This window comes from Magnolia sinica, chromosome 7 (genome assembly GCF_029962835.1).
Source record: "Magnolia sinica isolate HGM2019 chromosome 7, MsV1, whole genome shotgun sequence".
NCBI lineage: Eukaryota > Viridiplantae > Streptophyta > Magnoliopsida > Magnoliales > Magnoliaceae > Magnolia > Magnolia sinica.
In genome coordinates, this window is record NC_080579.1 from 22,048,190 (window position 1) to 22,061,764 (window position 13,575).

A 13,575-nucleotide genomic window follows, 5' to 3' on the forward strand; every position below is an offset into this window, starting at 1 on the left:
AAGTTCCTTTTCTCATAAATTCCAAAACCTTTAGAACTGGTTATATTGATAACATCAAGGGATGTTGCTTCTCCAATGGTTTATATCGACCTAAACTGAGTTGAGATGTTCAACAGTTGAACTATCGGTTGGAGAATGCCAAATGGTTTTTTTTTTAAAAATAAAATAAATACTGAAATTAAAAATAAAATTAAAATGCGTACACAGGTATATGGTGGATTCAGGTATCTGACCATATTTCTAATAAGATTTGAAGCATTGCACCCACATATAGACCTGATTAGAATAGAACCAACATCTGTGAATAGATTTAGAGATTTTTATTACCCAAAATTGACAGGAATCCGATCCAATTGAGTAGGATCTGGATTCATAATCAGACCCAAAATCTAGACCCAATCTGATGAAACCGTATGTTAGGTATCGGTGGATCTAGGTACCTTCTTCCCCAGACATCTTATGTGCAAAAGCATCAGCTGATGCATTCAAATAAAATATGGAAATTGATTCAATCAAATACATTGGGAAGAAAAATTAGGGGGAGAGTCTCACTTGTACAGCTCTTATTTCCTGAGAGCATTCATTCTATCCCTAAGGTAATGCAGCTTTGCCTTCCTGACTTCCTTCTTGTCCAACACTTTGAATTCCTTTATGTTGGGAGAGTATAAAGGGAAAACAGATTCCACTCCAACACCTGCTACCAACCTCCGTAATCTAAATGTTGTATTCAATCCAGCATTGCACCTTGCTATAACAATGCCTTTCAGAATCGAAACTTGATGCTTGTTCTTGGGCACTTCCACTTTAAGCTGGACAGTATAACTGGGCTTTATGTTAGGGATCTCTCTATCTGCCTATTAAGGCATAAAAAATGATGAAGGAAGGATTGAAGCAAAAGGAGATTGAGAGATAGAAAGAAAATTGGAAGAGAAGGAGAATGAAATGGTTTAAGGGTGGTTTGCGCTGGTCCGCGCAAACGATGTTCGTTGCGCAGGACTGCAGAACCGAAATAACAGTTGCGCGGGTTCGAACAACAAAATACAGAAGTGGTTCTTTAAAAAAGATCTATAGCATCGAAAAGTGAGTCCCATGACACAAAGATAGAGGTTTCACACGTGTGAGGGCCTATAAATACCCATTCCTTCATTTGGATGGATTGAAGATTTTGGAGAGGAAGCAGAGCAAGGAGGAAGACTAAAGGTAAGAGAGGAAGTTCCGGTGGTTTGCGCAGGTCCGCGCAACCGATATCCGTTGTGCGGGTCCGTGCAACTAGACTGCCCCGCATTCTGTGAAGCCAAAGAACCGATATGCAGTTGAAATGGCTAAATCTCTAGATTTCTTTTGTCCGAAAGCTTTAAGAGCAAGAAACCAGTAGAAGAGATATTCAAGTCATATTCCTCTTAAAGAGATGATCAAATCAAGAGTCGAAATGCTGCCGGATTTGATATTCTGACTTGAATATTTGAACTTTGACAATTTGTACATTCTAAATGATCTATCTTAGAATTAAGGGATGTTTGAGGATGCAAATGAACTCAGTATTAATAAAATATGATGATTGTCTTTCATACTCTCTCTCTATTATGTTTAGATAAGATAATATCCCAAATCGAATGCATTTGTTTCTTGTTTGAAACAAAATGGTGACTCTGCTGGGGAACTTTTATCTTATTTAACAGTAATATTGGGAAAGTTATAGAACTTTCATCATAATTTGGCGTCTTTCCGACGCCAAAATGGCGACATTCAGTGGGAACATCCTCCCCTTCATCTCTAAGATAGATCATTTGATTCTTCAAATACTAACTATATAGTTATGTTTCATGTCTGAAGGTTTCTGAATTCAAGTAGAAATTACAACCAATGGCAACTTTTGTAAGAAAATTGAGCTTCCATTTCACTCCGACTGGGTTCGCAATATAATATACACCGAACCAAACCCCAAAGTACATGACTCAATTTCTTACAAGCGAAGACGACCCAACTCGAGTGACAGCTGGGGTTGTATCTGCTTCGCCTCAACCGCTAGAAGGCGATAAAGGCTGGATTGTTGTAATGTCTCGTAGGACGAAAGCACGGAATGCAAGAAGCCCTAGAATGAATTTGCCTTCGCCAAGAGTCAGAGGGCCGATAACGCGCAATACAGCAAGGAAGAATCCTGAACTCGCTCCTCCTGCGATATATCCTGAGCGAGTAGTTCCACAGTTCGCATCGCGTGACTTTCCGGCTTTGGTTGCCCCAAGGGTCAGATGGATAAGAGAGCAGAAAGGTAAAGCGTTAATGGCAAGCTCACTAATGCCCATGTCGCCCTAGGTGAGTTCACTGATGTTTGCATTGCCCCAATCGATCAATAGCATTGAAAGCGTACAGAAGTCAAATAAAACTCCACTCTTTCCTCTCTTCGTAAGCCCTGTCACGTCAACGTACTCTAGTCCCACTCTAACTACAGCTTCGTCGAAAAGTAGAGAAGCTGCAGTGTGTATGGCCGAGACAAATCAGGAAAATAGGTCAACTACAGAAAATCGTATTAATGAGATGGTAGAAGCACAAAGAGCACTTGTCATGCCCTGAACTCGGAAACTGGGCTTACGAAATTTTTGATCGCCGAATCCGGCCTCGACAGCCTCCGTAGAACACCATTCTCGGCTCCCGGCACCCATTTACCAGGTTCCGATCCTGGGATGCTACAAGGAGGATTTTTAATATCAATTTAATTTATAATGAGTATAACCATAAGCATAACCCACGAACAATAACCACAAGAACACCATCATAAAATCCACCATGATAAAAAACTTTTAAGTACAATGCATCTGAAGGGAATACAAGATAATGCAAAAGATAGAAACTCCAAAAGCTCGTCTGCACACTCCTGCTGCTACTATGCTACGGCTGCGTCCTAGCGTCACCTGTATGCATCAATCATGTATAAGTTTATAGAAAGCTTAGAGGATGGTGTGAGTGTGTGCGCAATATAAGTGTGCTCAAAATGCAAGGTCAGAGTAATATGGAATCATGCTGATGAGTACATGAATGCAATTAGCCGTACCAAGGCTATGCGGTGCAAGATAAGAATGCTATCGGCCATAACACGGCCATGTGATGCGAGATGCAACTCAAGCATGCCAATCCTCATCATATATCAGTACAGTTCTCATTCTGGATAATCACCGGGGTTTAGTACACTCCAAGTGGCACTGCCGCTCTCCTAGCCGCACAGTCCAAATGATCGTAAGAAACCTCACTATCCGCCTGGCTAATAGTCTGCCAATACCTATCTGGCATGTCGATAGCGGACCCATTCACGAGTTGGTCAAACTCAGCCTAGTATTGCCTCCTACCCTCGGGCGAGTAAGGCCACACCCCTTTCCAACCGACCAAGACACAGTGGGAGACACGGCCTCCTGGTATTCGGCCCTCGTACGCTCATATATCCACTCGGTCTCAACGTTGGAGTCATCCTCTGGTACCATCGGGTTTAGAGATTTTCACCCAAGGACATCTATGGCGCCCCGATGCTTAGTAACAATATTTTCGGTATCCAATCCAGCCACCCACGATATGTCTGTGGAGGCTATGGCCCTAATGTCGCTAGGGCATACAATAATCACAATCACACAAATGCAAGTACATGAATCATACTTTTAGACATGCAACAATCCTACGCGTACCGAGCGCTCATGTAGGGCAACTCTGCCTATCAGGGAGTCCATAAACAATCTACCCGAAGGCATGTGCAATGATTAGTCAATCCTCACATCAGGCATACATATGATGTATATGATCATGAATCAGGGATCTATACTAAGCATGTTATGTGGTGATGGGCTCTGATCAAAACGAAGATGGGCCTAGACGGCCTACACATTACAGGTACGGGTTTATCAAAGGGCCCTAGGAGAGTGACAATGCGGACATTTAACCAACATCGTCCTTACAATGTGGACATCAAACCATCATTGCTCCTAAAACATAGCCTGCTATAAGGGTCGACACGTATACCATGGTGGAATCACACTACAATGAGCCTCATGTACGTCCTAATGGGCTTCGACCCATGGGCCTCTAATACATCAAATGGCCTCATAACATGGGCCTTGTATATATATCAAGGTGGGCCTCAACAACGGTCCATAAATGCATCAAGGTGGGCCTCAACAATGGGCCATAAAAATGGGTCTCAGGTATTTCGAATGGGTCACACCCAAATTATAAGTGGTGATAACGATTTCCACCATTAAAATTCCCAAGGCCCGCCATAACCTTTATTTCCCATCCAATCTAATCATAAGGTCCCAAGGGATTTCAATGGTAGCCGTTTAATCCCCACAGTACAGTGTGGTCCACATGATAATTAGATTTGTCTTATTTTTGCCTTAAGCCTTAAATTTATCTTTTAAAAAAATGATTGGACAGTTTGGATGTGACACATACATCATGGTGGGTCCGATAGGGATGGATAGCATAGATCATACACATACCTCATGTTGGGGACCACACTGATGGGAAGTGTGGTGCACACACATAAGTGGGTCCCGCATGGGGCCTACCATAATATTTATTTTCTACCCAATCCTGTTGATAAGGCCATGCAGACCTGGGCCCACCAAAATATTTATTTTTTTCGACCCAACTTGTTGATAAGGCCATGCAGACCTGGGCCCACCAAAATATTTATTTTTTTCCACCCAACTTGTGGATAAGGTCACACAGACCTGGGTCCACCTTAATGTTTTTTTTCATCCAAACTGTTCACAAGGTCACTCAGACCTAGGGCCCACTGTACTGTTTATATGACATCCAAACTGTTCATCAGGTCACGTGGACCAGGGGGCCCATGGTGATGTTTATTTTCCAGCCAACCTGTTGATAGGGTCACATGGACCTAGGGTGGGACTGAGGCCCACCATAATGTTTATTTGCCATGAGGCCCACGGTGATGTTTACCTAACCTCCAGTCCGTTGATGAGGTCACACAGACATGGATGAAGAGTAAAAATAAATATCATATCTGATCCAAAACTTTGTAACCCAAAAAGGTTTCCAACAGCAGACGTTCAATCCAACTGTTGCCTGCGACGTGGGCCACCTGAGATCCAAATACGGCTGATTTTAGGGGTGGCCCATAGCTGGGAGGAGGGCCCACCAAATGTAAGGTATTGATGGTCGACACATATCATGGTGGGGCCCACGGTTGGGATTGTGGGTCCCTGTCAGGTCGTCCGTCCGCCGGGCGCAGGCAGCACCTGCATGTGCTATGACAGCAGCAGCATCAGCTGCTGCTGTATGTTTTTTTTTTGTACACACCCACGTCAGTATACACACTCCATTTTAGCCACGCCCGTCCAGCGTCCAGGGACGCTGGACGGCATGGATAAACACATGCATTGTGGTGGGTCCCACATGGACGTGGCCCACCAACTATATATATATATATTTATATATTAGCATAATATAAATATAATATATTGTGTATATATATATATATATATATATATATTTTGCAGGTGAGACTTCCCACCGGACGGTGGATTTTGCCTAAAATGTGGTGGGCCACACCATTGGTGAATGGAGTGGATTTAACATGATTTGGTGGGGCCCACTTCATTCTAGGGAAAGGAGAGAGAGAGAGAGAGAGAGAGAGAGAGAGAGAGAGAGAGAGAGAGAGAGAGAGAGATACGGTGATAGAGAGGAGGGACCCCGCCACTATGGGCCCTCCATTGATACATCACATACATCGAAATGGGTCCCATCAATAAGTGGGCCCTCAGATCATGAAATCAACGGTGGATCACCCACCTCTAGGCCTCCTCCTTGCTCCCTTAGCCTTCTATGCTCCTTGCCTTCACTTTTGATGGTGGTAGATGATGGATCAACGGTTGAGATGGGACATGAGAGAGTAGGGAAAGTAGGCCACACTTGGCATTTGGGAGGGAGAAGCTTAGACGTATGGAATTGTTGCTTGGGAGAGTGTTTGAGTAAATGAGGGAAAGAGAATATTAAGAGTAATGGATGGAGTGGTGGGTGTAAGGAAAAATGATGGGAAAGTAAGATTGTGTTTGAAATTTGTGAAAAGTGGTATGGTTGTGGTTGAAAATGGGAAAAAGAGGAATGGTGAGGGGAGAGAGAGAGAGTGGACTTTTGAAAAGGTAGGGATGGGTTGTTGTACTTTAGGTAAGGCTTATACTTGACATTGATTGATGGGACAATCGTAGAAATTCCCTCGATAATCGCAATGCGCGGCGTTTCTTCGGAATCAACGCAGGCCCACATCTCCTAGCCTGGGTATTGGTTTGGTGCGCGAGTCACAGTGTTGAAACTGTGGTGATGGCGCGGTCGCCAAGGTATAGGTTTCGGTTCGAGCTGACTTTGGTATGTAGGGCTTGGCTTAGGATTGCACGCAATCATCGGATACGGTACAAAGGTTGCCGGAATTCGACCGAAAAGACCGCAGAAGCCAACGGAATGGTACAGACTAGGACACGGGTCTTACAGTACTAATGGATGAGTGCAGAAACCTTAGAGAGGCTTTGGCCCAGATAGCGGCTCCACCAATGATGGGCACAATGAATGGATAAGAAAACCAGCATAAAGGCTCTTAACCATAAGGGGCAGGATCACGAGGGTCTGTCCCAGCCGTGAGAACAGTAACACAAGATGATGTGAGACAAGTCGTTGAAGAAGCTGTTAGGATAGAAAGAGAGCGTGAAAATATTGGCTGCTTCAGATATCGAACACCATATCCAAGAGAGGTAGAAGATGTTTCGTTTCTAGCCAACTTCAAGCATCTATATTTTAGAAGTTTAATGGGGAAGGATCGCCAGAAGAACACTTAATGCACTTCATTACCAGCATAGGGAATTTTTCTACGATACCACAATATTGCTTGTGATTGTTCGGGTCGTCACTGACACACAAAGCATTCCGATGGTATTCCAACTGGCTACAGGGTCGATACATACTTGGGAACAAATGCAGGACGCCTTTATGTAAAACTTCTTCTCTTCAGAGCATGATGTTAGTATTATAGAATTGGCTTCTGCACGGCAGAGAGAAGGAGAATTGGTAGAAAAGTTTATAGACAGATGGAAGACATTAGGAGCCTCGTGCAGGCAGTTGCCAGAAGAAAGGGAACAGGTCAAGATGTGCCTGAACTCTATGAAAACGGGCATCGCATTTGGACTCACTAGCACCGACATCAGAACTTTTCGTGATCTAGACACTAAAGCTCATGCTTTGGAATTGATGACTCATAAGATGCCAGCATTTCACCATGAAATAGCTAGGAGAGCACCTAGTAGGATGTCTGTAAACACCGTTGATCGTGACAAGAGAAGCAAAGATACAAGGGACTCCAAGGAAAGGGGGCCAAAATGAAAAGAAGAATGGAATCAGTCAAGAAACAAATATAGCGGAAAGAGGCCCAGGATGCTTAATTCTCACGAGGGGTTCGTGTTCGACAGGGAGGATGTTGTTCCTATAATGAACCAACTACTAAAAGCTGGCATGATAGAGTTACTAGAACCTAAACTCACTGACGATGTGACTAGAACTAGAGAGAGATTTTTGCCGCTATCATCGTCTAATGGGGCATCCAACGGAGAATTGTTATACATTGAAATGTATAATATAGCAAATGATAGACAGGAACAAAATAGTAATTGATAAAGAAAAAGAAAGGGGTACCATAGTAACAGTGAATATGCTCACAATCTGAGAAAAGGCTGGGGATACGAAAGAGAAAGAAAATCGTGATATGATAAAGAAGGTAGCATTGATTACACTATGATCAGGGAAGAAAATGACAAGCCCTGTGAAGCAGAAAGTAGGGATCACAAGAAAGAAAGTCGTTGAAAGGCAGAGTAATGATGAGGAGAATGAAAAAAAGAGTGTGACGGAAAAGGTGACTTATAATGTAGTAAATCATTTGAAGAGCATACCAGCTCGGTTAAGTGTCAATGATGCGCTTAAGTTATCAGAGGAATTTGGGTAGAGCTTAGTCTAAACATTATCTAATCGTAATGTCAGAGAAACCTTATTGGCAGAAATGGGACGTGAAGAGCATGATGAGCAAGAGAATTTCTTACCAGTCATTTCCTTCTTCGATGATTATTTGATCTGTGAGGTAGAGCATAACAGGCCGCTAATGATAGAAGGCCATATCCATGGGAAGAAGGTTAAGCAGATTATGATAGATAATGGGTCAGCAGTGAACCTCTTGCCACTCTCAATGTTGAGTAAGCTGGGTTACTGTCGTTCAGATCTATGCCCTAGTGGAATGATGATATAAGGCTTTAATCAAGATGGGTAACGCGCACTTGGTAAAATTACAGTAACACTGGAAGTAGGAGAACTAACTACTGATGTTGTGTGCCATGTTATAAACGCAGTGACGACATACAATCTTCTCCTAGGAAGGCCATGGATCCATCAATACAGCATTGTACCCTCTACTCTGCATCAATGTTTCAAATACTATAAAGACGGAATACAATATAAAGTAATGGCCGATGCAAAGCCATATACAGAGGCCGAGTCCTTCTTTGTGAAAGCCAGTTACTATAAAGGGTTCGCTAAAGAAGAAAGGAAGAATGATGAAAGCACAGTCCTAAAGGACATTCAAGTAAATAATGAAACTGAGAAGGCGGAATCATCCAGGACTGTCGAAGTCAAGAAGAAATTCTATTTTGTACCAAAGCATCTGAGACAACCAGGACAACCTCCATTAACCCTGTTGTCACCCGAACAGTTGAACCCTGTTGTCACCCGAACAGTTAAAAGTTCTGTAGTCCAATTATATGGTACCACTGCCATATGTTGAAAGAAACAAGCCATTTTCAGCCGCCCCAGGAAGATTTCAGGTTATGACTAGCGCAAAACACCTAGAACCAATAGAATTCTACGCCACAGTGGAAGTAAAGATAGGAGGAGAGACCAAGGATAATCTGTACTATCTCGAAAAATATAGTCTAGCAAGCAAGAAGATCATAGAAACATGGCTTTTGACTACGAAGAACCCACCGGCCTGAATCATGGAAAAGAAATTCAAATTCCTATCAAGGTTGACCAGGAAAAGGGGAGAAAATTTTAAGGACTGGGGGAAGAATCATTGGCGAATATGGTTACAACCGAGCGATCATTTGAAGAGAATCCTTAAACAGTCGAGCATTCTCAGGTACGGAATAACTAAGTGGGCATACAAGAAGCATTGTGGGTATATAGAATCTTGAGTGAAATACAAGTAGCGTCACTTAGAGTGACTATATATCAGTCTATAACAAATGATGTAAGAAAAAAAAGAGAAAAAAAGAGGGAATATAGTGCTGGTGTCAAAAAGACCTATAATGGTCACCCGTCGAACAGGGGGCAAATTTGAGCCTAAATGGGATAAGCCTTATATAATAAAAGAAGTATATTCTAATGGTGCATACAGAGTAGTGGATCAAGATGGACAAGGTATCAGTATACCAGTCAATGCTTGCTTCATTAAGAGATATCATCTTTGAAGATGCTACTGATTTTGATCCAGAATATTATCAGCATAATGATTTTATATTAAAAGGAGGAAGAATGAACAAGATCATGTTTAGCGTTAGATGAATGAATAAAGAAGAAATTCGTGAGCATATTAAGACTACATATTAACAAGTATTGTGAAAAGAAAGTGACCATCATCATCATTAAGCGAGCTCTGTAAAATTTTGCTAAAATTGGTATCGTCACCAAGCTAATATATTATGAACAACACAGATAGATTCTCTTGAAGATATTATCAAAAGTGGTGACGTATCAATCTCAGTCAGAGATGTCTATCATTCTCGCAACAACGATGATCACACTTATTATTGTCTTTTAAGGCATTTTAAGGCAGTCTAGCTAAGCCCTAAAAGGGCCAGCTACGCATTAGACTTATCATTTTTGCCATTCGGACAGCAATGAGAAGTCAGTGGCCCTAAAAAGTCCGTGAAGTCCATCATATGCATACCCATGCAGACAGCTGATGGAGCCAGTGACTAGAAGCCTAAAAGGTAAAAAGTCCTCAACAGCCAGCCACGAGTGAAACCAATGCTGTCTATATAGCTTTCCAGCAGCGTCACGGGGAACGGAGGAAAATGCCCTCCCATGAATGGGCTTGACCTTGCAGATGAAGGAAAAGTAGGCCGTAGTGTAAGCTCTTTGGCCATGTCCATAGATAGGCCAACCATGCGTAAGACCCCCCAAATCTTTGGTTTGATTTCAATACTAACTCATGAGGAAGGGCTTAAACCTACTCTTTGGCTGACTGACGGCCCTAGATTTAGTACCCCAAAGGTCACCTTGCGAGCTCTGTGAACTCTAGAGAGTTACCGTGGCCAACCCTGTGCGTAATTCCAACCGAGTTCACGGCCCCGGTAGCTTCACTGGGCCCCTCTGATGGATCGCAGTTTGTAAACTCCCTAGGCTGTGAGAAGTCCAGTGAACTCCTAAGAGTTACAGAGACTATCACATGAGACTTGACTCCACTACTTAAGAGTCTAAAAAACTGTGTGGTCTCCACTACTCAAGAGCTTAAACTGTGTGTAACTGACTAAATTAAAACTTAACGCCGCCAATTAAAAAAAACAATCATATAGGAAATCCCGCACTAATAAGTATAAAATGTTGATGCTTTATAATTAGTTCCTCATTAAATATTATGTCGAGACTACTGCATAGATAAATATGGCTGAAATGATATGTGATATAGAAATGCATAGAAGAATAAAATATATCGAAATATTATCATAAATTCATATATGGAGAGTCAAAAGAAATTACTTGTTAAAAAAAAGCATATGCATAAGAGAAATTACATGCTTAAAGTTCTTCTACAATGCCTACTATCCCCATATACTTTTTCAAGTCCTCCTTTAATTGCATTTGAGCCGTGACATGTTTTGACTTTTCCTCGAGAATGATCTTCGCTTGATCAGGAATGTCAGCCATCTTACCTTCCAATGATGCGATCGTCTCTTTGCTTTTGAGCAGTTCAGACTTCTCAGCATTAGTAGACTGAATATTGACTTGTATCCTTTCCTCGATCTCCTTTATGGATGATTCTTCCTCGCGGTACTTTAACTCCAGTTGTGAGATCTCCTCTTTTAGAATGGCGATGCAGTCTTGAATAACCACTCGGTCATCAGTGTAGGCCTTCAGTTGTTCTTGAAGAACTAGTTGTTCCTAGTCAAATTTAGAGATAACAGAAATAATAAGAGAAGCCTTTTCCTTGGACAGAGTCAACTGCTTCCCATATTCCAGGATTTCAAGTGCGTTGTAACATTCTCCGCTGATGCCAAAGAGATTATTGAATCACGAAATTTGAGAAGGGAATCACGCAAAGTGGAGATGCTGATCTTCACCATTCTTGCAGAACTTTCCAAAATTTCGATAGCGATATCCAGGTTTGACCATTGTCCAGGGTCTTTGAAGATGTGGACTATCACTGACAAAGAATTCTTCAAAAAGAGAATCTTGTGGGCAGGGACCTTTGCGAAGGACGATAGTTCAGATACAGTGGCCACGGATTCAGAACTTGCCGCTCTACTGTGAGGAGGGGTTCCTATAGTATAAAGAAGGAAAGAATTTAGAGATAGTGATAGAAAGTTATAAGATGTGCAACCCTTAATAAAGCAATCAATATATATACCTGCCGCAGAAGTATGGCTAACAAGAAGAGGAATTTCCTGAACTACAGAAGGGCCAGCCCCTGCTATGTCGACGAAGGAAGGCGCCCTGGCCTCTGTACATGGGTCTCTAATGGTCAGAGTGGGCAATTCAGTGGTTTCTACTAGGAATATAATTTCATGGGCTACTACTTTCGGTGCTGCCAATGGAACCAGAGGAGCTCTTGGCGAAATTATTGATACAATTGCAGGAGGATTTAGAGGAGTTTCACCCATCTCGATATTAGCAACATGAGCACCTGAAATAGAGACATGACAGTGATAAATAAATACCTATCACCAGATACGCATATAAACACATTTAAAATTAAATTTCCCTTACCCGGTGAATATTTGTATTTTCTGTAATCTAAAGGTTCTTCTTCCTCCTCTATTGCCATAGGAGACTTTGCAGGAATCTTGGCACTAGGAAGAGTCTCAGAAGAGACAAAAGGATGTTCTGTTCCAACATCTTCCGCAACTACCTCCTCCTCTCCTCCCACATCAACTTCTCCTTCCTCAAAGTCATCATCTTTATCCTCGCCGCTTTCATCGTCTTCATCATCTTCATATTCCGTAGAAGCAGTACCCTCCAATGAAGAAGCCGAGCTTTCATCTCCTAAGCTTTCTTCATCTACTTCTTCAATCACAACTTGCTTTCCTTTAGAAGAGGCAGCTCAGCTACTTTCTGGTGGAGGTTCTCTGCTAGCCGGGATTGAAGGGGATGTAGATATCTGTCTATCTCCTTCCTGAGGAACAAGCAGCGATGCTTGCAAGCGTGCTCCAGATTTGATCATAGGAGATGATGAACTAGGAAGAGTAGGTTGTGAAGGAGTTGGTTCACCCTAAGCTGGCTCATCTTGAGCTGCCATAGTCTCTACAGGAATAGGAGAAGCTGTGCCTTCAACATCATCTATGACTCGACCACCAAAGTCATGAGAAACTTGTTCAAATTCCATCAAGACCCTGTGAGCAAACTAGGCATCCAAAGTATTAATGGGCTTCATCTCACGAATTGGGTCTTCTAGTGATATTTTTCTACAAATTTCACCGTGATGGGATGCGTGGCTCTTCTCCGAGATATAACTAATTCCGCTTTCAAGTTTTCTGCCCCTCAGCCTAGGCGGATGAAGAAAGATGGGTGAATCCACAGGTAAACACTTGTTAACCAAGAATGACTGGTGATCTCACCACCGCATCCAGCTATAGGAAGTACGAACTATGTGGTCGCAACTAGGGATTATAAAGAAAGACACGACCACCTAGTAATTGCTTCCATATCATGGCCCAATTAATAGGGCCAGTTCCATAGCAACACATTCTCTTGGTGACCAATCCACAGTCTTCTGGCATAGCTTGGTCATAGCCAAATTGACAAGCGAAGTGGCTGGGATAATAGGGCTCTTGCTAGAACTCTGTTCCTTCTCGAAGAGGTAGATTGCAGGAGTGAATAGAGAGAAAGAAAGCTCTTTCTGCTACAATAAGTGTTCCCTGGTCCACCATGTCGGTATCTTTGATATAATGATGGAGACGAAATTGGAAGTAGTCTACTTGGTCAGTATCCTGAATCTTGTTGGCCGCCTAGTCGTATGACCTTTTGGTCATAGCCCTTTGTTGGAAGAACTAGAGCGAGAGATGTGCAGGTTGAACGTATGCCTTCTCTGGCGCTTCGAAAGTCCAGGGAAAGTAGACTCCCAGCTAGCCTGTGATATAGTGCCATGAAGTGTACACTGATGAAGATTTAATGGTAGGGTTCTTAACATGGGTGGCTATTTCTTCAAGGGCTCTATAAATAGAACACAGCACTGGAGGTGCGAGGGAATACTTGTGTCCCTTTGCCAAAGCGCCTGCAACAACAAAGACCGTGGGGCGAATAACATCTGCCCACTCGGAG

The 13,575-nt window shown here is 42.5% G+C and overlaps 1 protein-coding gene across 1 annotated transcript; it reads right to left on the bottom strand.

Annotated features, from left to right (window-relative positions):
- Positions 1-563: 563 nt before the first annotated feature.
- LOC131250592 (large ribosomal subunit protein bL19cz-like) lies at positions 564-1,285 on the bottom strand. The gene is made up of 2 exons (XM_058250880.1): positions 1,136-1,285; positions 564-854 (listed from the first exon to the last, which is right to left on the bottom strand). Exons 1-2 carry the CDS (start codon positions 1,283-1,285, stop codon positions 564-566), a joined length of 441 nt encoding a protein of 146 aa, XP_058106863.1.
- Between the last annotated feature and the right edge of the window lie 12,290 nt (positions 1,286-13,575).

Coding starts and splice junctions, on each gene's coding strand:
- LOC131250592 (XM_058250880.1), bottom strand. CDS start 1,285: ATGCGGGGCAGTCTAGTTGCACGGACCCGCACAACGGATATCGGTTGC. Junction 855..1,135: donor CCATCCAAATGAAGGAATGG/GTATTTATAGGC, acceptor ATGCCTTAATAG/GCAGATAGAGAGATCCCTAA.